The following is a 25199-nucleotide window of genomic DNA, read 5'->3' as shown; positions in this document are numbered from 1 at the left end:
GTAGACCAGGACTAATGCAGTTAACAACACAACTCACCAGAAATACCTACTGTATACTTGGTATGTACTTCAGATACACTAATATTTTTGTAAAGCAGAACAAGATATGGGTTTCAGAGTAGCAGCCGTGTTAGTCTGTATTCGCAAAAAGAAAAGGAGTACCCGTGGCACCGTAGAGACTAACAAATTTATTAGAGCATAAGCTTTCGTGAGCTACAGCTCACTTATGGGTTATATTTCCTGAGATGTATAATTAATATATACTTGCAATTACTGTAACCTGAACCACCAGATGGTGTCACTCAAGCTTCAGATATATGTAACTAAAACAACATGTATTTGGAAATAGAGTTACCATTAAAGTGATGGTTGAAATACAATGCCTTCAGTTTATGGCTGTTCATAATGTCTGAACACATACTAATTGTGTAATATAGATGTTCAAAAATTCCCACGCATATCTTGTTTTATTATTTAAATAAAACAAAAAATAGTAATTACTGTGATATGTTCTCAATAAGTTTAAAAAGGACATAGTGCAAAGGTGAATGATGCAGGTGGTCCTTTCAACAGGCCACCACTGTATTTTTAAAATATATTTAGACTCATTGTGAGAGCAAGATAACTTCATTTTACAGGCATTTTAGGGGATTCATTAATAACTGTAGCAGACACTTCAGCTATTGAAATACCATGCATTAACTCTACTATGGCTGACCAAAATAATTTGATAAGAGGACAGTAGTAACGAAAAAATTAATATGGGTCAAATTGAGTTGAAAAGTTCTCGTCTCTCTATATATGATGTTTGCCTATTCACAAGGAAAGTGGATATTTTGCTATACTCCCCCACCAAATTTATTTCCTCTTATGGACAAGGCCCTACCAAATTCACGGTCCATTTTGGTCAGTTTCACAGTCCTAGGATTTTTAAAATCATAAATTTAATTATTTCAGCTATTTAAATCTGAAATTTCATGATGTTGCAAGTGCAGGGATCCTGACCCAAAAAGGAGTTGTGGGGTAGTCACAAGGTTATTGTAGGGAGGATTGCGGTACTGCTACTCTTACTTCTGAGCTGCTGCTGGCAGCGGCACTGCCTTCAGAGCTGGGCAGCTGGAAAGCAGTGGCTGTTGGCCAGGAGCCCAGCTTTGAAGGCAGAGCCACTGCCAGCAGCAGTGCAGAAGTGAGGATGGCATGGTATGGTACTGCAGAGCTGGGCCCTCAGTCAGCAGTGGCCATTCTCTGGTCACCAAGCTCTGAAGGCAGCAGGGCAGAAGTAAGGGTGGCATGGTATGATATTGCCACCCTTCTGTGCTGCTGCTGGCAGGGCACTGCCTTCAGAGCTGGGTGCCTGGCGAACAGCTGCCGCTCTCCGACCACCCAGCTCTGAAAGCAGCACAGAAGTAAGGGTGGATATACTGTGACCCCCCTAAAATAACCTTGTGACCCCCTTGCAACTCCCTTTTGGGTCAGGACCCCCAATTTGAGAAATGCTGGTCTCCCCCCATGAAATCTGTAAATTATGGGGTAAAAGCACATAAAAAAATCCAGATTTCACAGGCAGAGACCAGATTTCATAGTCCATGATGCATTTTTCATGGCTGTGAATTTGGTAGGGCCCTACTTATGGGACAGAACCCTGACTTACTTTCTGTGCTCTAACTTGGAAAAGCTCCTAAAAAGATTTCTAATAATGCAACTGGTAAACACTTCTAATGAAAACAAAGCTAAAATGAAGATGGTACACTGTTGCAAATATATTGTGAGATTTCGACTTCTATATTACTTTTGGACAAGTAATCAGAAGGAAATAAGTAACTGTTGAATTGCTCATGCAGTGTTTAAATTTCTCTAAAATGTATTTTCTTCTCCTTTATTATCTACCTTAAAATTAACATTCCAAGTCTGTTGTAGTTACAACCCTCATTCACCGGGAACACAGGCTCAGTTTTAATCATGTAGATGTAACCTTATGTGCTTGAGTAAATGAGTCAAGGCTGGAGATTTTGGCACTCCATTTCCCTCATGTATGTAACCACAGAAAATATTATAGTTATCAACCCTTCTGTTGCACAGTTTTATAGGTCTCATAAGTTGACCCTCCACCAATGCTAGTCAAATACTCAAAGACAGCCTTTAAATACATTGTTCTATATTAGCTGATACACGTGAATTGTGTCTGTCTAAAATGAGTAAGCATGGATAACCGTATCTCACAAGTTAAACACAGATTTTAAACAAGTAAATGCTCAGTGGGATCTATTAAAAAAAAGTCTTATTAACAAGTTGTAGCATAACTGTTAATCTATGAATGTGCTAGTATGATGCAAAATAATACTTAATAATCGTAGATACTAATGTCACATGGGTTCCTGAAAAAATGAAGCACATGCTGACTGGTTGCTGCTTACATAGTTTCCTGCCTGAACACACACAAATAAACATCTCGTCTTCCTTTTCTACTTAACCCCAGAGTTCTCAAATTCCTCCACGTGCCTTCTTGCCCGTTTAGGAAAGCTTAGTTGTCTCCTTCCTACCCACTCATCTAGATAAAGATTAATTACTTTCTAAACTAAAAATTTATTTAATACAACTGAGTGGATTGACAAGGTCGGCAAGGAGAAGTTTTGAAGTTGAGGTGACCATGTTTCTTATGGGGACATAGGGTGGGTGGTAGCCAATCAGAATTCAAGGATTTCCAGATGAAGGTAATTTCTCATTATCCGTAATCCTTATGGAAATCAGACACCTTGGCTAAAGAACAAAAATTTGACTCGAAAGGGTACTGTTATGAGTCAGTAACCGTGTATTAACTCTACTATGGCTGACCAAAATAATTTTATATCAATATAATTAATTTTAATTCTCATGCTTGTCTAAAGCATCTCTAGACAGAGGAAAATCTGATATTCCAAAGATGTGGAAAAGGTGAACTAAATTTTCTCCCTTTGTTTTGAAAATGTTATTTTCATGCAAAAAAGAAAACGGAGAGCACACAGATATGCCTCACACATACACATATCGCAGCTAAATGTTACACTATAAGAAACCTGGTTGATTACTGAAAAATTCTGGAAGTAAATTAAAGACATGCAGCCATTTCTCAATATTCCAAACTGGCACAGATATAAGAACTCTATTCAGTAAAAATTAGTCAAGCCCTTACATGTTGCTTATAAGCTTGGAGATATTCCCTACATAACCAGACAGCGTATTTAGCAGTAAAGTCAAAGCTTGTCACAGGTAACCTCTTTTATATCAACTTTTGTTTCTATGAAACCAGCTGAAGTGATTAGAGATACATATTCTGAGACCTACAGACATTTCACCAAGGATGTGGGTAGTGAGGCAAAAGTATATCTAAGACTGGTATACAGCACATCAACTGACCCCAACTTACTGGACAGAGCCCTTAATAAAGGTATGTTTACATCTAACGGTGATGCTTTTTACAGGAACCATGACATATCTAAATATTCATTTTAGTTGACAATGTGAAAAACTACATATATATAAATAAGCTTGGACAGTTTTCTATAAATCAAGTGGCAGCTACTCATTTTAAGCACTGTAATAAAAGTTAACTCATTTTAGGAACATTTTACAATTGATTATGGCTGACAGGAATAAGGTCCCAATTGTGCATTATGTAGGAGTCATTTATAGATAAAACTAGCTGCTGACTGATTTGCATAGCACATTTTGAAATCTGAACAGCAACAATAACTGAGTGAAGAAGTTACAAATCCAACCTAACCCCTTACCGTAGTGTTTACTCTCCGATAATAAGGTTATTTTCTAAATACATTTCTAAGGTAGAATGTCCTGTTTTTGATCCCAAAACAGCCAACTACTAAAATATTGTAATGTAAAATTCAGTTTTATCTCGAAGTCACTAAAGTTCAACTTGGCCCTACCTTGGACTTGTCTGGACTTAAAAGGAACAAAACCTGGCTCCCTGTAAGGCCTGCCTACCTTTGAAGCACTGCAGCTGCGCTGCCACAGTGTAGTAGACACTACCAATGTTGATGGGTAAGGCTGCGAATCATTCACAGAGGTCATGGCTTCCATGACTTTCTGTGACCTCTGAATTTTGCAGCAGCAGGTACGGCTGACCCCAGGGCCATCCCAGCAGCTGGGAAAGTCCCAGAGCAGGCTGCACTGGCTGCTGCTCTGGCAGCCGGTTCTGGGCGCTGCCCTGGATCAGTGGTGGTGTCAGTGGGGCCCTGGGCTGACCTCCATCTCCAGCAGCGGCAGCAGTGGAGCCCCATGCTGCCCCACCCCCAGAGCAGCAGTCCTCAGGAGCGCTCCCCTCCCAGCAGGTAAGATTTAGTCAAAGTTATTTTTAGTAAAAGTCATGGACAGATCATGGGTCCATGACTTTTACTAAAAATACCCATGACTAAAACGTAGCCTTATTGATGGGTTAGGGTCTCCCATCAGCATAGATAATCCATCTCCCCAAAAGGTGTAGGGGGTGGAGGGGTTGGTCTGTTTAACTACTTTGCTCAAAAGGTGTGGATTTTTAACACTCCTGAATGACATACCTGGTCGACCCAACTTTAAAAACAAAACAAACAAAAACGAGGAATACAGTGGCACCTTAAAGACTAACAGATTTATTTGGGCATAAGCTTTTGAAGGTAAAAAACCCACTTCAGATGCATGGAGTGAAAATTACAGATACAGTCAAATATATATTGGCACATGAAGAAAGGGGAGTTACCCTACGAGTGGAGAACCAATGTTGAAGGCCAATTTAGTTAGGGTGGATGTTGTCCACTCCCAATAACTGATGAGGATGTGTCAATACCAAGAGAGGGAAAATTGCTTTTGTAGTGAGCCAGCCATTCCCAGTCCCTCTTCAAGCCCAAATTGATGGTATTAAGTTTGCAAATGAATAGTAGCTCAACAGTTTCTCTTTGAAGTCTGTTTTTGAAGGTTTTTTGTTGTTGAAGCATGGCTACTTTTAAATCTGTTATTGAGTGTCCAGGGAGATGGAAGTATTCTCCTACTGGCTTTTGTACATTAGCATTCCTGATGTCTGATTTGTGTCCATTTTTCCTTTTACATAGAGACTGTCCAGTTTGGCTAATGTACATGGCAGGGGGCATTGCTGGCACATATCACATTAGTAGATGTGCAGGTAAATCTGCCTCTGATGGTGTGGCTGGGTCCTATGATGGTGTCACTAGAGTAGATATGGGGACATAGTAGGCAACAAGGTTTGTTACAGGGATTGGTTCCTGGGTTAGTGTTTCTGCAGTGTGGTGGGTAGTTACTGGTGAGTATTTGCTTCAGGTTGGGGGGCTGTCTGTAAGCGAGGATTGGCCTGCCTCCCAAGCCTGTGAGTGGGGAATCATTTTCTAGGATAGGTTGTAGATGTTGATGATGCGCTGGAGAGGTTTTAGCTGGGGGTTGTACGTGATAGCCAGTGGTGTTCTGTTATTTTCCCTGTTGAGTCTGTCCTGCAGTAGGTGACTTCTGGATACCTGTCTCACTCTGTCAATCTGTTTCCTCACTTCCCCAGGTGAGTATTGTAGTTTTAAGAATGCTTGATAGAGATCTTGTAGGTGTTTGTCTCTGTTTGAGGGATTGGACATTCACTCCATGCTTTAAATTTCAGTGAGACTTAAACACATTTAAAATTAAGCACGTTTAAACACCATTCCTGAATATGGGTCTTTTCCTATGCATTCGCACCTTTTACTCTAACATACTCTGCCCCTTTCTGTAGGAAGCATTCACAGCGGTGGCTTGGTGAGGATAATCTGGCCCACAATTAAGACTTTTTCCTGTTCAGCAAGCAAAGAAAAAGCCCAAGCAAGATATGTTTGTCCTAAAACTATTTCTTAATATGGCCATTGTTTGGAGTACAAATACCACCTAGGAAGTGTCCTATACAAATATTTAAACAATATCACAATGCGAGTCTCCAACTGCAAATATCAGATGAAGATGCTAAATGATATCCAAGTATAGGGTATTAAAAAATTTTCAACAATGACAGTTTAAAAAACCCCAATACCTTAACAAAAGCCACTTAAACTTTGCATGCTAAAATTTATCAGCAGTTCAGTTTGCTCTTCCGTTTCCTGAACTTCTCATTCTAGACCACTTCCTTAGAATGAGCACAGCATTTAATTGTGCTTCTCATGCAGCTGTCACATTTGAGCAAAAACCAAGTGAATTACTGCTGGATTCTTTTTGTTTAAAAGCAAGTTAAAGTGATCATGGAAGCAATAAGAGTGTTGTTGAAAGCCATGACCATCATGTCAAACACAGGAGCAGATGTGAAAAAACATACTATTTCAGTGTCTAGTCATCCCTTTTCAAGTTTTTCTCTTCAGTTGAAGTAACGGTTTTTTTCGGGGGTGGGGGAGGAGGGGGGAATCTTATGGTGTTCAGCTATTAGTAAGTCTTAGTTCTTTTTTCTACCATAGCGTATAATGAAGCATCAAGATCTCTGTCAGTCTTGACCTTTTTAGTAGAAAATATTTAAAATGAGGCATGAGAGTTTGACTGATCAGAATGCAGGCTTTTCTGGACTAATATGGAACCCAACATTTCACAGGGATCTTGCTATATAAACAGTAATGTTGAAAAACAATAAAAACAAAATTAGAGCAACTGCGAAGACAGAGTGAAAGTTCCAATACACTGCAGAAATGTACCGACTACTCTTTCCCTACATTGAAAGGCACCAAGGATTGATATAATTTATTTCCTATTCCTTCAGTGTATTGTGCCAAGCTGCTAGTCAATCTGTATTAAAAAAATATAATAGTCATAATTTAGTGCTTGTGAAAGATGCTGGTTTGACAGCCATGGGAAATGAAGTAATCTATTACTGCATAGAGTAAATCAGCACACACAATATAAGACTTTCCCACAATGACTCAGTCCCTGAACTTCAGGACCGCTAGACTTGTGAGGATGGCTATTAGCACTAAACATACTGATGGTTTTGCACAAGATCTGGACTGAGCCCAGCTAATCTCACATATGCAATCAAACCACCACCAGACTGTTAACAACAGTCACTCTCAACCAAGGCTGAATTTGAAAAGTGCTAAAAGTCATTAGAGGCTACCATGCCTGTGTATTTTTTGTACAACATCACAAGTTTATTTTTATCTTTTTCTGAATGCTTATCTAATGAATACCTCACCAAAAGGGGAAAAAATGTGAAATTTATCACACATCCAAAACAACTTGAACATGACCAGAACTCATCCATGTTCAGTACATTCAGGCATTCATAGGTTATCTGAATTTTGAAGAAGCTTTGTTGACTTTAAAATGTAAGTTGAACTTCTTAACTAAACATTCAGAAGATGTCAACCTTTTTTAAAAAAACAAAAACAATTTTAGGTAGAGGCTTGAGATTTTAAACTGGGTATGGAGGACAGTCGTATAGCCAAAGAATAGAGTTTATACATTAAGGGATAGTCTCTCAGTAAATGAGAATTTAGTGCTCATTAAAGACTACTAGGAGTGACGCACATGTACTGGAAAGGGAAATATACATACCCTCTATGCTTTCTGGGCTGAAATTACTCACTCAAAACCAAATTTTCAATGAATATTTAATGTATTACCAATATCTCATCTAGCAACCAGGTAACAAAATTTTTCAACTGAGATTTACTGTAGGATCCTTTTACATCTGACATTTCTTTTTAGCATCACAGCAATGAGAACAATTTAGTTGCTTAAGTTTATAGACAGAAAAAAAAACAAGCCATCTTCACACTGAACTGTGAAGTGTTATCCTTAGAACACACCATTTACTTTTTTCATAATTTTTTATTTTTATATTATATATACACATACACACACACACAATTTAGTTTTATATACTCATGAGCTTGCATGCCCCCTTGAACACTAGGGCTTGTTTTACTTAGTTGAAGCAATACTGGTCATGATGCTGTGTTAATCCCCTAAAGAACAGCAGAAGGGACCTTGGTTTAATGCCTCATTCAAGGGATAGCATCTCAGGTGCTAACTCAGGGGTGGGCAAACTTTTTGGCCCAAGGGCCACGTTGGGGTTGCAAAACTGTATGGAGGGCTGGTAGGGAAGGCTGTGCCTCCCCAAACAGCCTGGCCCCACCCCATCTGACCCCTCCCACTTCCCACCCTCTGATTGCCCCCCTCAGAACCTCCCACCCATCCAACCCCCCTGCTCCTTGTCCCCTGACTGCTCCCTACTGGGACTCCCCGCCCCTATCCAATCCCCCAGCTCCCTGTCCCTTGACTGCCCCGACAACTATCCACACCCCGCCCCCTGACAGGCCCTCCGGGACTCCCACACCTTTCCAACCCACCCCGTTCCCCGTCCCCCCAGAACCTCCTCCCCATCCAACCCCCACAACAGACCCCCCAGGACTCCCACACCTATCTAACTGCCCCCTGTCCTCTGACTGCCCCCCGTTACCTCCTGGCCCCCTTACCATGCCGCTCAGGGCAGCATATCTGCAGTTGCGCTGCCCGGCCGGAGCCAGACACACTGCAATGCAGCCCCGCCGGCCAGAACACTGCCTGCATGGTGGCAGGGAAGGGAGAACAGTGAGGGAGGGGCCGAGAGCTAGCCTCCCCAACAGGGAGCTCAAGGGCCGGGCAGGACAGTCCTGCAGGTCGGATGTGGCCTGCAGGCTGTAGTTTGCTTACCTCTGTGCTAACTGAATCAGATATTGAGTGTTATCCTTAACCAACAGCAGGGAATTAAAAGTGTTTTTTCTCTCATCACCTTGGAGTTTAAATGTATACTTGCTTCTTTTCTTTTTTTAAGCTTTTAGAAAACATTACAAATGTGTAAGTTGTGTAAATATGTTCTGTGTAGTGCATAAATGCATACTCCAATTTTATAGTAATACAGCTAACATTTCTGAAGTTTGCAAGTGAGATTAGTGCTTAGTAAAGCTAGAGACAAATGAAATACTGACTTCAGCTAAACATAGGGAGTGTAGCTTCCCTACATAACTGAAGAGCTCTGTGTAAGCTCGTAAGCTTGTCTCTCTCACAAACAGAAGTTGGTCCAATAAAAGATATTACCTCACCCACCTTGTCTCTCTAATATCCTGGGAACCAACACTGCTACACCAACACTGTATAGTTCATTTAAATGACTTGCAGTGGCCTGTCTAAACTTCTCCTTGACCAGATAACATTTTTTTTCTATGGTTTTGTGATTTGAACAAACTGTAGGCAGCAAACCAGACTGGGGCCAAACTCATTTTTCATTTGTTTCTAAACCTGAATTTTAACCCATAGGAAGAAGGCAAGGGGAATAATCCATTGTACCTCCACATCTGTAAAATGTCAAAACTTCACTAGTTTACCACAAAGGCAATATGGCCGCTTATCAGCAATGATCTATTTTATATAAATAATATAAAAAACAATACGTAACAAGTTGAAAACTTTAAAAATGATTAAAGTTGATTTGGCTTTTGAATAATTGATTGTTGCAGCAAAACTTTCTATGCATGAATTTCACATCAAACCACATCTTTTAACTTTGTTTTGGGTTGTCTAATTTGCGATATATGTATCTTATTCTAGGAGTTTCTCCAAGCTTGTTCAGATCTTGTGCGACTCCCTATTTGTCAGAGTAGTAATGTGGTTTCCCCATAAACACACTCCTGTCAAGCAGTTAAATTCTAAAGAAATCAAACTATTGATGGCTCTTTCCAAATCAGCATGTCTTTTTAAATACATTGTGTACAGATAATTCTGATCTGTGGTTAACACAGGATGCTCATTGCATAGCATCCTGCAGAAGGACAGTTATACAGTTATTTGTATCCAGACCCATTGGTTTATATAAACGCACTTAGGCAAGGACTAGCTGGTAAAGTTTACACAAATTCTGCAGAACCATCAAAAACAATACTGAGTTTTGAGAAGTCACTAATTATGCAGGGGCTTGCTTAGATTTCCATAGTTAAGGTTCAGTTCAGATTTAAACTTATGAAAAATACCGAACATCCTCTGAAATTAATGAAGTTGCAATTATCCCCAAACTAGATATTTTCTTCAGGAAATTCAGTTAAGGTGACTCAATGAAGGAAAAGAAAAATGAAAAAAATTGATGTTCTTAAAAACCAACATAATCTAATCAGGCACCACAAACTTTATGAAGAAGATGCATACACTTACAGTATGGTGTCACTATAGGACAGAGTGAAAGGTGATTGGGTGCCTTAACTGTGCATTGTCCATACCTTAACATGTTGGCATTTCTTTTAAATTTAATCTTAACTGAATATCCTAAAAAAAACAGGTGGTCTGGGGATAATGGCAACATGCCTATAATGTATTTTGCCTAAATTACTGATCCATAATCTCAATCTAAACTCCAATTTAACATACAAGGTGGGTGCATAACTGGTTGGAAAATCATTCCCAGAGAGTGGTACACAGTCATGCTGGAAGGGCACAACAAGGGGGTCCTGCAGGGATGAGTTCTGGGTCTGGTTCTGTTCAATATCTTGATTAAGAAAATGGCATAGAGAGTACACTTAGAAAGTTTGCGGATGATACCAAGCTGGGAGGGATTGCAAGTGATCTGGAGGATAGGACTAAAATTCAAAATGATTTGGACAAACTGGAGAAATGGTCTGCAGTAAATAGGATGAAATTCAATAAAGGACAAATGCAAAGTACTCCACTTAGGAAGGAACAATCAGTCACACACATCCAAAATGGGAAATGACTGCTTAGGTAGAAGTACTGTGGAATGGGATCTGGGGGTCATAGTGGATCACAAGCTAAATATGAATCAGCAGTGTAATGCTATAGCAAAAAAGCAAAAATTTGGGGGGGGGGGTATTGTAAGCAAGTAAGTATTGTAAGCAAGACACGAAAAGCAATTCTTCCACTCCATTCCGCACTGATTAGGCCTCAACTGGAGTATTGTGTCGAGTTCTGGGCACCACATTTCAGGAAAGATGTGGACAAATTGGAAAAAGTCCAGAAAAGACCAACAAAAATGATTAAAGGTCTAGAAAACATGATCTATCAGGGAAGATTGGAAAAAAATTGGGTTTGTTTAGTCTGGAGAAGAGAAGACAGAGGGGACATGATAACAGTTTTCAAATACATAAAAGGTTGTTACAAAGAGGAGGGAGAAAAATTGTTCTTAACCTCTGAGGATAGGACAAGAAGCAATGGGCTTAAATTGCAGAAAGGGCAGTTTAGGTTGGACATTAGGAAAAAACTTCCTAATTGTCAGAGTGGCTAAGCACTGGAATAAATTGCCTAGGGAGGTTGTGGAATCTCCATCATCGGAGATTTTTAAGAGCAGGTTGGACAAACACCTGTCAGGGATGGTCTATATAATACTTAGTCCTGCCTTGAGTGCAGGGGACTGGACTAGATGACCTCTCGAGGTCCCTTCCAATTCTATGATTCTATAATTTTTGTCTGGGAAATTAATATTGGAACTTAAAATAATGACAAAATTAACTTCAATTTCATTAACTAAAGTTTATAAATTTGTTTTTCTTTTTTAAAGCTCTTTTGTTGGTTTCCATTCTAAAACGAATGCAGATTATGGTGTGAACTCTTTTCATTCTTGATTACTCATCAAACCCACGGCACTTAATTTTTTTTATTCTGCATGCAATATAAACCAGTTTAAAAACTTCTTTAAAAACTTCTTCTTGACAATTGGCCTTTTTGAGGGCAAAAAAAGTTAGTCAATGGAGATGCCAGGTGCTCTACACTTGCAAAAAAAAAAAAAATCACACTAATTGTTTAGGAGTCCAAATACGAACAAAAAGCCAAACTTTAGAAAGATTTTTAAGTTTTTTGGCCAAGAGTGTATCTAGAAATTCCCCTTTAGTTCGAACTAATATATGAAGCTCTAAAAAATTAGTAAACAAATGGACTATGGGGGATGGTTTAAGACTGTTTTTCAAACCGTGGGTCACGACCCAGTACTGGGTTGCAGCACATCAGCCACTGGGTCGCCTTGCTCTGGTCAGCACGGCTGACTGGGACATTAAAAGTCCCGTTGGCGATGCTCCCCAGCTAAGGTAGGCTAGTGCCTACCTTTTCCGACACCGTGCTGTGCCTCGGAAGAGGCTAGCCGCGGGTCTGGCTTCTAGGCAAGAGAGCCATGAGGCTCTGTGCACTGCCCTCACCCCAAGCACTGGCTCTGCACTCCTATTGGCTGGAAACTGGCCAATGGGAGCTAGTAAGGGTGATGCCTGCGGGCAAGAGTCACATGAAGCTGCTTTCAGAGTAGCAGCCGTGTTAGTCTGTATTCGCAAAAAGAAAAGGAGTACTTGTGGCACCTTAGAGACTAACAAATTTATTTGAGCATAAGCTTTCGTGAGCTAATCTCCCCACTGTATCTTCCACTGCATGCATCCGATGAAGTGAGCTGTAGCTCACGAAAGCTTATGCTCTAATAAATTTGTTAGTCTCTAAGGTGCCACAAGTACTCCTTTTCTTTTTATGAAGCTGCTTGCACACCTCCGCTTAGGAGCCGGACCTGTTGCTGGCTGCTACCGGGGCACAGCGTGGTCCGTGGTGCCAGGACAGGCGGGAAGCCTGCCTCTGCACCCTGACTGAGCTGCTGACCAGGAGCCGCTGGAGGTCAGTCCATGCCCCAACCCCATGCCCCAGCCCTGAGCATCCCCTCAAACGTGGAACCCCTTCCTGCACCCAAATCCCTCATCCGCGGCCCCAGCCCAGAGCCTGCAGCCCTAGCCCAGAATCGCTCCTGCACCCCAACCCACTGCCCCAGCCCAGAGCCCCCCCCGCAACATGAAACCCCTTCCTGCACTCCAAACCCTTCATCCCTGCACCCCCAGCCCAGACCCTCTACTACACCCCAACCCCCGCCTCAGCCTTGAGCCCCCCACCAAACCTGGAGCCCTTGCTGCATCCCAAACTCCTCATCCCCAGCCTCACCCCAGAGCCTGCACCCCCAGCCCAGCACCTTGAGCTCCTACCCCAGAGCCCCCTCCCACACCCTGAACCCCTCATTCCCAGATCCACCAGGCAGCCCTTACCCCTGCACCCTCTGCCCCAGCCTGAGCCCCTCCCACACTCCAAAACCCTCATCCCCAGCTCTGTTGGGTCATGGGCATCAACAATTTTCTTCAACTGGGTCCCCAGAAAAAAAAGTTTGAAAACCACTGCTTTAAAAACCACCTGATATGTTACTCAGTATTTTTGGTATGTATGGCGTATTGTTTTGCAGGCCCAGCATATTTTCACTACAGAGTTTCAAGCATTTTATTGCTCTCAGATTGGCACATAACATGTTAGACAAAGTTAACAGTTCTAACCATTGGTCATTTGAAACAAGAACTATTTCCCACTGCGTAGCAGTAGAAATTTAAGAAGAACTTTCCCCTAAACTGACACATTTACTTACTATGTTCACTATAGCTCAAGTTTAGTCAGCTGATGTCAACTATAAAAGGGGAGTGTGTAGCCTTCTGTCATCTGTGCAAACAGTAGGTGGCTTCTGTTTGAAATCTGAGCAATATGTGCTTCTGCTTAGATCTCCATGATAAGTTTTACTAGAACAGAGTTTCACATGAAATTTGACTTCAGAGTTGAAAAAAGAAAAAGAAGAGAAAAGCTCCAGCATGACACAATTTATTCATCCTCACAAACCTCCCAAATCCCTCCTCCAAATACAAATTCTCATTCCTCCCTACCCCACTTACAGCCAATACCTTTTGCTGGCTTCTTTAGATCTTATCCTCCAACTCCCCTTTAGGTCCTCTTACTTTGACAGAGGAAGGAGGCTCCACAGGAGAGTTGCAACTAAGCATGCATGAACACATTTGACCTGTTAATCTCAAGAATGTTTTTCTCATCTTCAATACAACTTTCAAACATTGTATTAAACACAAAAAAGTACTCAGTACATGAAACATGCATTATGTTGTGTTAGCTTGTTTCTTTAAAAGATGAAGAGTTAAATTTTGAAATCTGCAATATTTGGTAGTGTCTTTTTTCATAACACATGGCAACAAGATACTCCAGGCAATGCTCTGAGGAATAGACTGTGTCCCACCTGACTTGAAACCATAGTGACTCAAAACTATATTCCCTCTCTAGCATCATGTGAGTGAATGAGCCCTTCCTTAATTACTGGAAGAGTTAAATATATCAACATGAAACTTAAACCACAAACAATTAAAGTTCTTCACAAGAATATATAATATAAAAAAGTTAACTATGAACAATAATAAATATAAAAAATGTTTTATTTTTTAAAATGTTGGTGGATTTAATGCTTGTAAGAGTAAGGGAAGAGCAGCAGGGGATAGAACCAGGCATAAAACATGTAGGCTTAGTGAAAGTTTTCCAACATGGATTTAATGCACTTCAACCTGACCTGCAACACCCTTGCTACTAGTGCCCTGGGCCTCATAAAAAGAGACTGTCAGTTGTGCTCTTTTGGCGATGTCCACAAGGGAGTAGATTGAGACCACAAAAATTCTTTTCACATAAAACCTAAACAGGATTTCAATCTAGATCTCTAGAGACTAAAAAAACTAGTCCCCTCTTTAAACAATTGTAAGCACTCCACTGTGCTTTTGACAGTCTTTCAAAGGGAATTTCCGATTTAAAGCTGACAATAGATAAATGATTCTTGAACAGTTAATCCAACCAATGAACACAACAGCCAACTAATGGACATTTTTCTTTCTATATACCAGATTAGTCAGTTTTTTTTCCACTGAGCAAACAATTTGTGTGAAGTTTCTGTAGGCTGTTAAGTATAGTATTTCAGAATATGCATGCAACATTAGGTAAAGCAAAACTTTTATACAGACTGAAATACGACTTAGGGTTGTTGTAAAAAACAGAACAAAAAAACCCAAACCACTATTTGTATTCTTGTATATAAGTTCCATCATATACACATATGTTGGAATTTATGTAAACTTTCACAGTGAAAAATCCGACCATGCAAATGTCTTTAACAACTGTCTAGATAAAGGTCTAAGTTTCGAAATAGAAAAAGCTCCTTAGACTGAATTCCAAAGTGCTCTCCTTAACTCACAGTAAGTCAATTATACACTATATATTTTACAAATAGCTATTTCTACCTCATCTCACAGATAGTGTTACTTTCAAAGACAGATACATGATAACTCAAGGAAAAGTTATGGGCTGGATAGAGGTTGTGTTTTTTTTTTGGGGGGGGGGGCAGAGAGGGGGATGTGTTATAGAAGAGGTCAACCTAGTCAGAATGATCCTTTCTGGCCTGAAAAATCTGTGAAAAAAAGCAAGTTACATATGTTAATGGGTGTATTAAGTGTTCTTTTGACAGACAAAAAAAAAAAAAGGAGTTTTTTTCCTGGGGGGTGGGAGGGAGAGGTAGGCAATTTAATTAGTTTTCATTGCAAAATTTATTTATAACATTTAAAATTTTATCCTGAGACAACTCTGGCATAATAAAAATCTTCCCAAGCTAAAACCATTAAATTTAAAATAAGCTTTAAACAGTTTTTTATAAACTTCAGTCAGCAAGATTTTATAGCTCTAAAACAATTAAAATACCCACAACTTGTGTATGCTGAACACCACAACTGGTAATTGTATTTTGCTCTAGATTTTTCTAATTCTTCCAAAGCTGCTACAGGTGAAAATTTTCAGAGCCCAAATAATAGCACTGCTTATTTACTTCATGTTGGAGCCTCAGTGAGAAAATATTTTTATAGTTAAGAAAACAGCCAAGTGTTTCTGGGTATAAACATGTCAGACTAGAAATCAGCTAAAAAAATAATGGCAACAATTTATTTTGAACCATCATTGCTCCCCAGAGATTCATGGATAACACCAATGTTAGTCCACCTCAGAATGGTCATGAAATTAGCTCTTTTTCACCACTCTTCTGTGAATAATTTTAAGTCATTCTACATACATATTCTGCCACCTGTCGCTAGCAATTAGTGGGGCAACTTGTTTGGAAAAGTGTTTTCAGTCAAAGCACATTTATGGTCAAATATGGGAAACATACATGAATGTTTATTTCTTACACCCTGTGCATAATTTTTATGTCAAGTTGGCTGGTTACTACAATATTTCGTCTTTAAGGGGGTTTCTTCCTCAGACCCTAACTACTCCCTTCGCAAAAAGAAAAGGAGGACTTGTGGCACCTCAGAGACTAACACATTTATTTGAGCATAAGCTTTCGTGAGCTAATCTCCCCACTGTATCTTCCACTGCATGCATCCGATGAAGTGAGCTGTAGCTCACGAAAGCTTATGCTCAAATAAATGTGTTAGTCTCTAAGGTGCCACAAGTCCTCCTTTTCTTTTTGTGAACACAGACTAACACGGCTGCTACTCTGACTCCCTTTACGTGATTCTAAAGTCAGAGCTAATTCCAGGGGCAGTCATTTCGGTGTACAGGAACCGGCATGATGAAGAGCGGGCTCGGCCTAGCCCATGGAAAGAGCAAATAAATAGAGGGGGACAGAGTCCTAAAGGATCCCGCAGAGGAAGGAGAAGAAGCCAGTGGTTGCAGGGCCCCAATCCAACAAGATACTTGGGCACGAGTCGCCCGTTGAGTTTACCGGACTGACTCGCATGATTATATAGGTTCTTGTGAAGCAAGATCTAGAAGGGCAAGGCTTGACTGCTGGGTTTTCTTATTTGCAAATAATCAGATGCCTGCCAAGGTAAAACAGTGCGATTTCCTGTGGAGGGAACTGTGCTCAGCGTGTGCAATAAACTGCCCCCCATCTCCTCACTAGATTTTAGACAAACGAGAAGAGGAGCCAACCCAGGTAGGACAGAAAAGGCGGAATCACCCGGAGAGCGGCTACATGCCGAGTCGGGCTGCTCTGACTGCACGCAGGGAGCTGTGCAGGCAGAGCCAGCGCCGCCGGGGCAGCTCGCCGCGTAGCCCGCACACTCCCAGCCGCGGGGCAAGACTGCGAGCCCCACGGAGACAGGGGCAGGGGGACGCGGTGGCTCGCCCAGGCCAGACAGGGCGGCTGGAGCGGAGCCAGTGCCCTGTCCCCGCAGCCCCCTCCCAGCACCGGCAGCGTCAATGGAGCAGCCGATAGCCCCCGCCCGGCCCCAGGGCGAGCCGGTCCGTCTGTCCACGCGGGTCCCGCGCAGGCGGCAGCACCACTTACTGTGTGCGGGGACAGGGCGCGGCAGCTCCGACCCCCGCGGAGGAGGCAGCTCCCTGGGCAGCGCGTGCGGCGACTCGAGTCCCGGCTGGGAGTCGGCAGCTGCCGCGACCTGGGGGAAACCCCCTGAAACGCTCCGGGCGCATGGGCGGGGCCAGAGGCCCGGGGGCGGGCTTCGCAGCGATGGGGCGGGGCCGTGTCGCCGGCCGAGCCAGGTGCGGGCGGCGCTGGCGCGGAACGGCCCGGGCAGGACCCGTCGAGTTTCAACGGCGCCTATCAGGCGGCCAGTGAGGGTCCCGGGGCCCGCGCCCCATCGCAGCAGCCAGCGGGGACGTTGGCCGGGACAGCCGAGGTGAGGTGGCCGGGGAAGTCGGGGCTCGCCGAGGCTCTGGTGCGGACGGGGGCCAGCTCTGGGCGGGGCGGGGCGGGGCGGGGCGGAGCGGAGCGCCCCGCCCCGCGTTGCAAAAGGGGAGGGTGGCGATTTGTGTCGTTCGTGGTCTCGCCCGCGCGCTGCCCAGGTGCCGCAGGGGTTAACGTCTGCGGGGGCTGGGGCTGGAGCGCGCGAAGGGGGCCGGTGGGGGGGGCCGGGCGACCTGCTGAGCTGCCATCGCCTGGCCTTTCCCACTGCCCCGCCGAAGCGCTTCTCTCTCTTCCCCCCAGTTCTGCGCGGCTCTGACCCTGTGGCGGGCTGTGGGCTCTGCCGGGAAGGCCCGGGAGCGGAGGTGAGCGTGCAGGGGACACGACCACGCCCCTCTGAACACGGGGTGGGAAATGCAGCAGAGGGGCCCGCGAGGTCGCGCCCGGGTGGGAGGCATTAACTTTGGCCAAGAGTCTGTGATTTCCCCTTGTTTTTGAGCAAAGGGCAGGAGCGAGCGTGCTGGACTGTAGCGAGGTGGAAAGGAAGAGCTTCCTCGGAAGCTCTCGCCCGCCAGCAAGCTGCCCCGCTAGCTCTCCGTGCCTCGGAGCTGCTATACCTACGCCAGGAAACTCAGTGCTTGAGCGTGCACAGTCTCTCTCGAGTGCACTTGCAAAGCCCTAATAGTGCTCAGCAGAGCCGGCGTGCATCGTTACAGCTGCGGGCTATATTTTGTGAATGTAATTACATTTATTAATGACAGGTTTCAGAGCAGCAGCCGTGTTAGCCTGTATTCGCAAAAAGAAAAGGAGGACTTGGGGCACCTCGGGGACTAACAAATTTAAAATTTGTTAGTCTCTACGGTGCCCCCAGTCCTCCTTTTCTTTTTACAGTTATTAAAAGTCACAGTTCAGTTGAAGTCTGTCCTGTGCTTCATCTCTTCACTTCTTCTATCCTTGCAAGAATTCCAAATGACCCTACCAGGACCACTATGCAAACAGGATATTAAAAGAATAGCAGGTGACACTGGTTTGTGGCGCAGTTATGCTGAGCTGTGACCAGAGTTTTCCTCCAGGTTTCTATGAGGCTTCTGGTTTCTCTCAAACGTCGTTGTAATACTACCATTGAAAAGAACTGTATTCACATGCTCATTACACACCATTTGTTTCACATTCAATAGAGAATTACACAAGCAAGAACAAAAAATTAGCTCTGAGGAGGGACACTGACTACAGCTTCAGGTGACTACAAAAACAATCTTTCAGGGATTTTGAAATTTTACAAATATTTTTAGATTTAAAAAACAAACAAACAATTCTTTTGTCTTCTCCACCCATGCACACACTCTTAGCTGTCAGGTTTGATTGATCTGACTGCTGTATAGGTTTCCATTCCTTTAATTTTGAACAGCTTTAACAAAAACAATTTTTCTACTAAAGATATGATAAAGATACGAGATAACGATAAAGATATGAGTCAGCTGGATATGAGTTTATGAAGAATGTCAGTTAACAAGCAGAGCTACTAACTTGAGAAACAGGTTCTAAAGGTATTTAGAGTAAATACATATTCAATTTCTGAAGATGAACATGAATTGTATTTATTCTTATAAATTAAATTGAGGGGAAAATACAAGGCATGTTTTGTATAGTGCGTTGTTCATGGAGCTATATTTGGTGGTATTAAGGTCATGAGTTATAGGTTAACCTTGTAATTTGGTTGTAAGTCTAGGGGAAATTCCCTTTAGAATTAGATATGAAATCACCTCAGTACATAATAAGTGGGTCCATTGTCCAAATTATACTGATATATCTGTAGGTAATTTAAACCATTTAATTGGCATCACTGGAATGAAGACTCCTGAGGTATTAAAACACTGTTGTAAATGTTGATTGTATTTCTAAAATAAATAACTGGACTAGTGGAAATATGGCCAGGCTGCAGTTCATTTTAGAAGTTGTGCTACTACTAAAAAATTACTTCTTTAGATTAGAAGAAGCTATAGTGCTCTTCTTGAAAACACTAAAATATCCTATTTGAAGAGGAAATAATTAAAACAAAGCAGGAGTTCATGTGAAAAACAAAATTTCCCTTCCCCCATGCTCCCTTTCAAACTCCATGCTCCAGGCCCTGTCTCAAGGGCCTTTGACCTGTCCTCTAGCCCATTCCCACCCTGCCATCCCACATACATGTTCTTCCAGCTCCTAGCAGTATTCTGGGAGAGGGAGTTTCTTGCTTCTCCCTGAGGCTTTAGTGGTCAGGGTTTGGTGTTTTAAATGCCTCTGCTTAGCTTTGATTCCTGATCAGGGAAACCTCTTGCCTGGGTGCCTTTACCAGGGCTGATCCCTGAAGGCTGGCTTCTTCATGGACCTGGTGTTTTGAATGTAGTGTATTTCAGTAACTTGCTTTTCCCTTTCAAGTCTGTTATGTTTTTCTTCTTTTCTCTTTTCCCATCATCACTTTCAAACTCCATTCTCTAGGGCCTAGTCTCAGTGTGCTCTTAAGCTTTGCTTTTGCCCATCCCATATATACGTTCCTCCACGTTGTATCAATATTGTGTGGAGAAAAATTCTTACTCCTTCTTCCTGGTTCTCGAGTGGTCAGGGTTTGGTGTGTCATTGCCATAGCCCAGGTTCGATTCAGGGTCGGGTAAGGTTTTCCTTTTGCTGTCCTTCTTGAGGAGTAGTGAGGGTGAGTATGTGCAGTAAGAATAGGGGGGAGGTGGCCAGCTGCAGGGTAGCCAAGTGAGCTGCGTCTGCCCATATGAAGTTGATGTTACAAGCTGTCAGGGTGGATAAAAATCAATAATTTTTAAAAATTAAATCAGATTTTTTGGATAAAATATTTTTCGAGGAAAAAACCTATCTAAAGATATTTTTGAGCTAAAATGCATCTTAATTAAAACTATCTCATCATGGAATAGGGATTATAAATTCTAATTCTATAGTATGAGACAATATATTCATGTAATGTTAGACAAGAGTCTATTGTCAATGAGTTCCAGTAGTTGACGGATTAGGGACCCAACCTTATGGGGTTCCAGCGGCTTCTGTATAGATTATTTAGGGTTAATCTTTCTATCTACCCAATGGGACTCAGTGCTCAGTCTAGAAGATACCATCAGAGATGCTTAGTTTTGCAGTTCTCAAACTGTGGATTTATGTTACCTCTGGGAACACGTTTGTTCACAGCAAAAATGTTTTTAAATAAATAAATATATAGAGGTGATAAATAACAGACCTCAACCCTATTGTCCCTCTGTAAATTTATGTGCACAGAGTCTCTAAAAGTGCAAAGTTTCAAAAAGTTAAATGAATAGAAGATTGTTGGGGGCGGAATAGATCTGGACAAGGAGAAGTCTGGAGATAACTGTAAGATGGGAGGGACAGGCAGTAGAAACAAAAGTGAAACTGTTTGAGCAGCATATTCCAGAAGTCTTGACGTCTTTCTGAGTGTAGCCTTCATTGATTTGAGATCTACCATACCATTCTCTCACTAGAAGGGAAAACCTATAATGGCAGGAGGCTGTAAAAGAGACCCAGTTTGGGAATATTTTAATGAAGTTCCTCTACCTGTGGGTAAGACAGGCATGAGTGCACAATACAAACAGTGCAACATAGACATGCAAGGCCTGGATGCCCAAATGAAGCAACATCATGAGAAGTGTTCCTTCTCAGGAGGAAGCGGTGTTGAAGATGATGAAAGGAACATATCTGAACATGCAAGATCTTCAGGTTGGTAAACTTTTTTATTTCATACTTCTTTCTTAAGGATTGCCTGTCTTCCTTCTGAACTATTCTTGAATTCTCATGTTTGAGCAAAAAATATAGTTGTTACTCTATGATACTATCATTTTAGATGTAGTTGTGATAAAAAATAAATAGCTGAAATAGGCAGATCTTCTTTTTACTATTTCACCTTTAAAGTAGTACTGAGTGTCAGTGAATGCAATGAGTAATACTCAATGAGCAGTATGGTAATAGTAATTAAATAACTGCATTGACTTATTTTGTTTAGGAGAATCCCTCCTCAACATACAGGATTCTGAAGATTATCCACCTTAAAGATCACCATCATATTCTATAGTTTCAGAGTTATCTGCTAAGGATAGTGTTTCAGTCACATCACATATGTCACATAGCCTCAGTATATCACCTGTAAGAAAAAGAAATAAAAAAAATCTCCATCATACAGAAACAGCCATAGATAAATTTGTGATAAGAACCAGCAGATTACAAAAAGAGGTAATTGATGAAAAAATTGCCCCATTGGTTTATGCAACAAACTCTCCTTTCTGTATGATTGAGAATCCACACTTCATTAACATGGTTGAGTCATTAAGACCAGGATATATTTCACCCAACAGAGTAAAAGTCACAGGCAAATTGCTGGATAAAGTGTATGAAAAAGAAATTGAGCAGTGTGCAAAAGAGCTAGAGGGTAAAATTGTTAACTTGAGTCTTGATTGATGGAGCAATGTCCACAATGATCGTGTTGTATGTGCTTGTGTGACAACACAAGAAGGGAATGTCTTCCTTACAGAAACAGCTGATACATCAGGAAATGCACACGCAGTAGAATACTTACAAGAAGCAGCAGTAAATGCTATAACAAACTGGGGGGGGGGGGGGGATACAAATGTCTAGTACGCAGCTTGGTCACAGACAATGCTGCAAAAGTATCCAAAATAAGAAGAAATTATTTTGAAGAGAGTCCCAAGCTAATAACATATAATTGCAGTGCTTCCATAACAATCACTTTGCAGCAGCTGCTCTGAAAAAAGTGGGAGGAACCATGTTAATTCTTCCAGAAGACGTGCGATGGAACTCAGTAGTAGACTGTTTTGAGCACTATATCGAGAACTGGCCTAATCTGATGACAGTTTGTGAACAAAATCGTGAAAAAGTAGGTGTCACTGTCACAGATAAAGTTCTCAACATTGGGCTTAAGAGAAATGTTGAACACATGCTGAAGCCAATTTCTGTAGCCTTGAACAAAATGCAGGGAAATAGCTGTTTTAGTGCCAACGCTGTGGAAATTTGGAAGGAATTGAGTGAGATCTTAAAAAGAGAATTATGCAATGACAGAGGTAAATTACAAGCATTAAAAAAAGAATGGGAGAAGCACTATCTCCAGTTCATTTTCTTGCAAATATTCTCAATACTCGGTACCAGGGTCAAACCCTTAACTGCTGAAGAAGAGGAGCTGGCTATGACATGGACATCCAGGAATCATCCTTCCATAATGTCAACTATAATAAACTGCAGAGCTAAGGGTGAATCATTCAAGAACTATGTTTGCTGATGATGTTTTAAAGAAAGTCACACCAGTAAACTGGTGGAAGTCACGTAAGCACTTGGATTCAGAGACTGTTGAAGTGATAATCTCACTTTTAACAGCAGTAGCTTCTTCTGGTGTAGAAAGGAATATTTTCTTCCTTTGGACTAATTCATGCCAAATTGAGAAATCGTTTTGGACCTGAAAAAAGCAGGAAAGCTTGTTTTTCTTTTCCAGATTATGAACAAACATGAAAATGAAGATGAAGACGACCGAGTTAGCTGCAGAAGCCCATATTTTAAGTTTCTCATGTTGACCTGGCTGACATAGTCGATTTAATTTTTGTGTTTTTTTTATTTAAATTTAACTTTTAGTTAAAAACAATTTTAACAAAAACAAACCTGATTTTATAAAACTTGAATGATTAACTAAATTCAAAAATTCATATGCTTGTTTTGTTAAAATTATATATTTGCTGTTGAAGAAAAAAATCCAGAATATCTAACGTTGTTGTTTTAGTTAACTAAAACAATTTAAATGTGTGTCTGGTGATGTTCTCCTCCTAATACAGCATGGCAAGAAAATCCTCCAAATATTAATGATTAACCTGTTGAATTGGAGATAGTTCACCTCTCATACATATCTGCTTCATTTACCTTTGGTAAATGAAATAACCAAACAACCATTCATTTTCTGAGATAGCTGTAAAACTAATCTGAAAAGTTTTCAAAATAAATCACTTTAAAAATGTATAGTGTGTACCTTCTAAAAATGAAACCTACATCTATCTCTGAATTGTGAAGAATATGTATTTAAGGTTATAACAACCAACAAGAATGCACTTTTATGTATAAATCCATGATTAAATAGTCTTCCTGACTAGTTATTTAAATCATGATTTAAATCAATTTGATTTAAATTAAATCCACCCTGCAAACTGTTCTTTTATTTTGTTTTGCAGCTGAATTGAACTGTGCTGTCCGGTACCACTGACCTCAAGGTGGCAATGCCTGGCACCTTCTGACAGAACCTTCTTAGTTCCATGCTCAGAGAAGGCAAGGTGAGTCTTTCGCCATGGCCCTTTCTCCTTCAGGTTTCCCATCCCCTGTGGTTGCTGGAGTGCAGGCTTTCCCCTACTGCATTTTGCCTCACATATGAGCAGTTGCCCAAGCAAAGCCGTGGTTCTTCCCTGATGGTCAAGCAGTGAGCGTATGGTGGCCATGGGCTCGATTCATGGTCAAGGACCCTGCTTCGGTGCTTCTGCCAGGACTGATCTTTGGAGGCTGTTTTCATTCTCGGATGTTTTGAATGCAGCAAGTTCTAGTGTCTTATCATAGAACCATGAGGTTAGACGGGATCACATCTAGTCTAACCGCCTGCAGAGAGAGAGAGAATTTGTTGAGTCTAAACTACCAAGACAGAAAACTTCCAGTGAAGGAGCTTCTACAAACTCTTGTTTTTCCCTTTCAGGTCTCTCTTTTTTTTTTTTTTTTTTTTCCTTCTTTGTTATTCCGTATCCCATGCACCCTCTTTCAAACTCCAACCTCCAGGGCCTGGTCTTGATGGGCTTCTGACCTATCCTGTGGCCAGTCCCTGTCTTGCCATCTCACTTATATGGTACTCCAGCTTGTGTCAGCATTGTGCAGATGGGGAGTTTCTTGCTCCTTATCCCTGGTCAGAATTTGGTGCTTTCATTGCAATGGACTGGGTTTGATTCTCAGTCATGGAAGGCTTTCCCATTGTCCCTCCTCCTCAGGGATGGTAGGGTTGGTTATGTGCAGCAAGGATAGTGGGGAGTGGCCAACTGCAGGGTAGCCAGGAGGGTTGTGTCTGCATACAGGACAGCAGTGCCACAAGCTGTCCTTGTGTTTCACCCTGTAGCTGAATTGTGCTGTGCTGTCAGGTGCCAATGACCCTCAAGATGGCAGTACCTAGTGCCTTTCCGCAGAGCCTCCTTAGCCCAGTTGGCAGTCAGTTTCATAATTTGAAGGTCCTGAGTTTGATTCCCAGAGATGGCATAGCGAGTCTTTTGCTATGGTCCTTGCACGTGTTGTCGCTCCCTCCCCCATGGTTGCTGGAGTGCAGGCTTTCCCCTACTTCATTTCGCTTAATGGGGGCCCAGGCGTATGAGCAGCTGCTGTAGCGAAGCCCATGGTTTCTCCCTGGTAGTCTAGGCCAGCGGTTCTCAAATTTTATTGCACTGCATCCCCATTCTGACAAGAAAAATTATTATATGACCCCAGTGCCCTGTGTTACTCAGAATAGTTATATTTTAAATAAAAAATGCATTACAAGGCTGTATCTACAAAAGGTAGCCGTGAAATATTTTAATTTACAATATAATAGCAAGACCATCTTTCTGTCCAACAGTAACAAATGAAAATAAATTTGTACGTAATGGGAGGGGTGAGCTTGTATTGATGAACACAGATCCTTGAA

The 25199-nt window shown here is 41.8% G+C and overlaps 1 protein-coding gene across 1 annotated transcript in view; it reads right to left on the bottom strand.

Annotated features, from left to right (window-relative positions):
• TNFAIP8 (TNF alpha induced protein 8) overlaps positions 1-17255 on the bottom strand; it is a 95356-nt gene extending 78101 nt beyond the window's left edge. The window contains exon 1 of the mRNA XM_038401736.2: positions 17132-17255. Coding sequence (XP_038257664.1) covers position 17132 — 1 coding nt within the window. The 5' untranslated portion in view covers positions 17133-17255. The remainder of the gene's footprint in view (positions 1-17131) is intronic.
• Between the last annotated feature and the right edge of the window lie 7944 nt (positions 17256-25199).

Source organism: Dermochelys coriacea, chromosome 5, assembly GCF_009764565.3.
Source record: "Dermochelys coriacea isolate rDerCor1 chromosome 5, rDerCor1.pri.v4, whole genome shotgun sequence".
In the NCBI taxonomy this organism is placed as follows: Eukaryota; Metazoa; Chordata; order Testudines; family Dermochelyidae; genus Dermochelys; species Dermochelys coriacea.
Note: the sequence above shows the minus strand (reverse complement) of the source record. Positions and strands in the feature narration are given on the sequence as shown.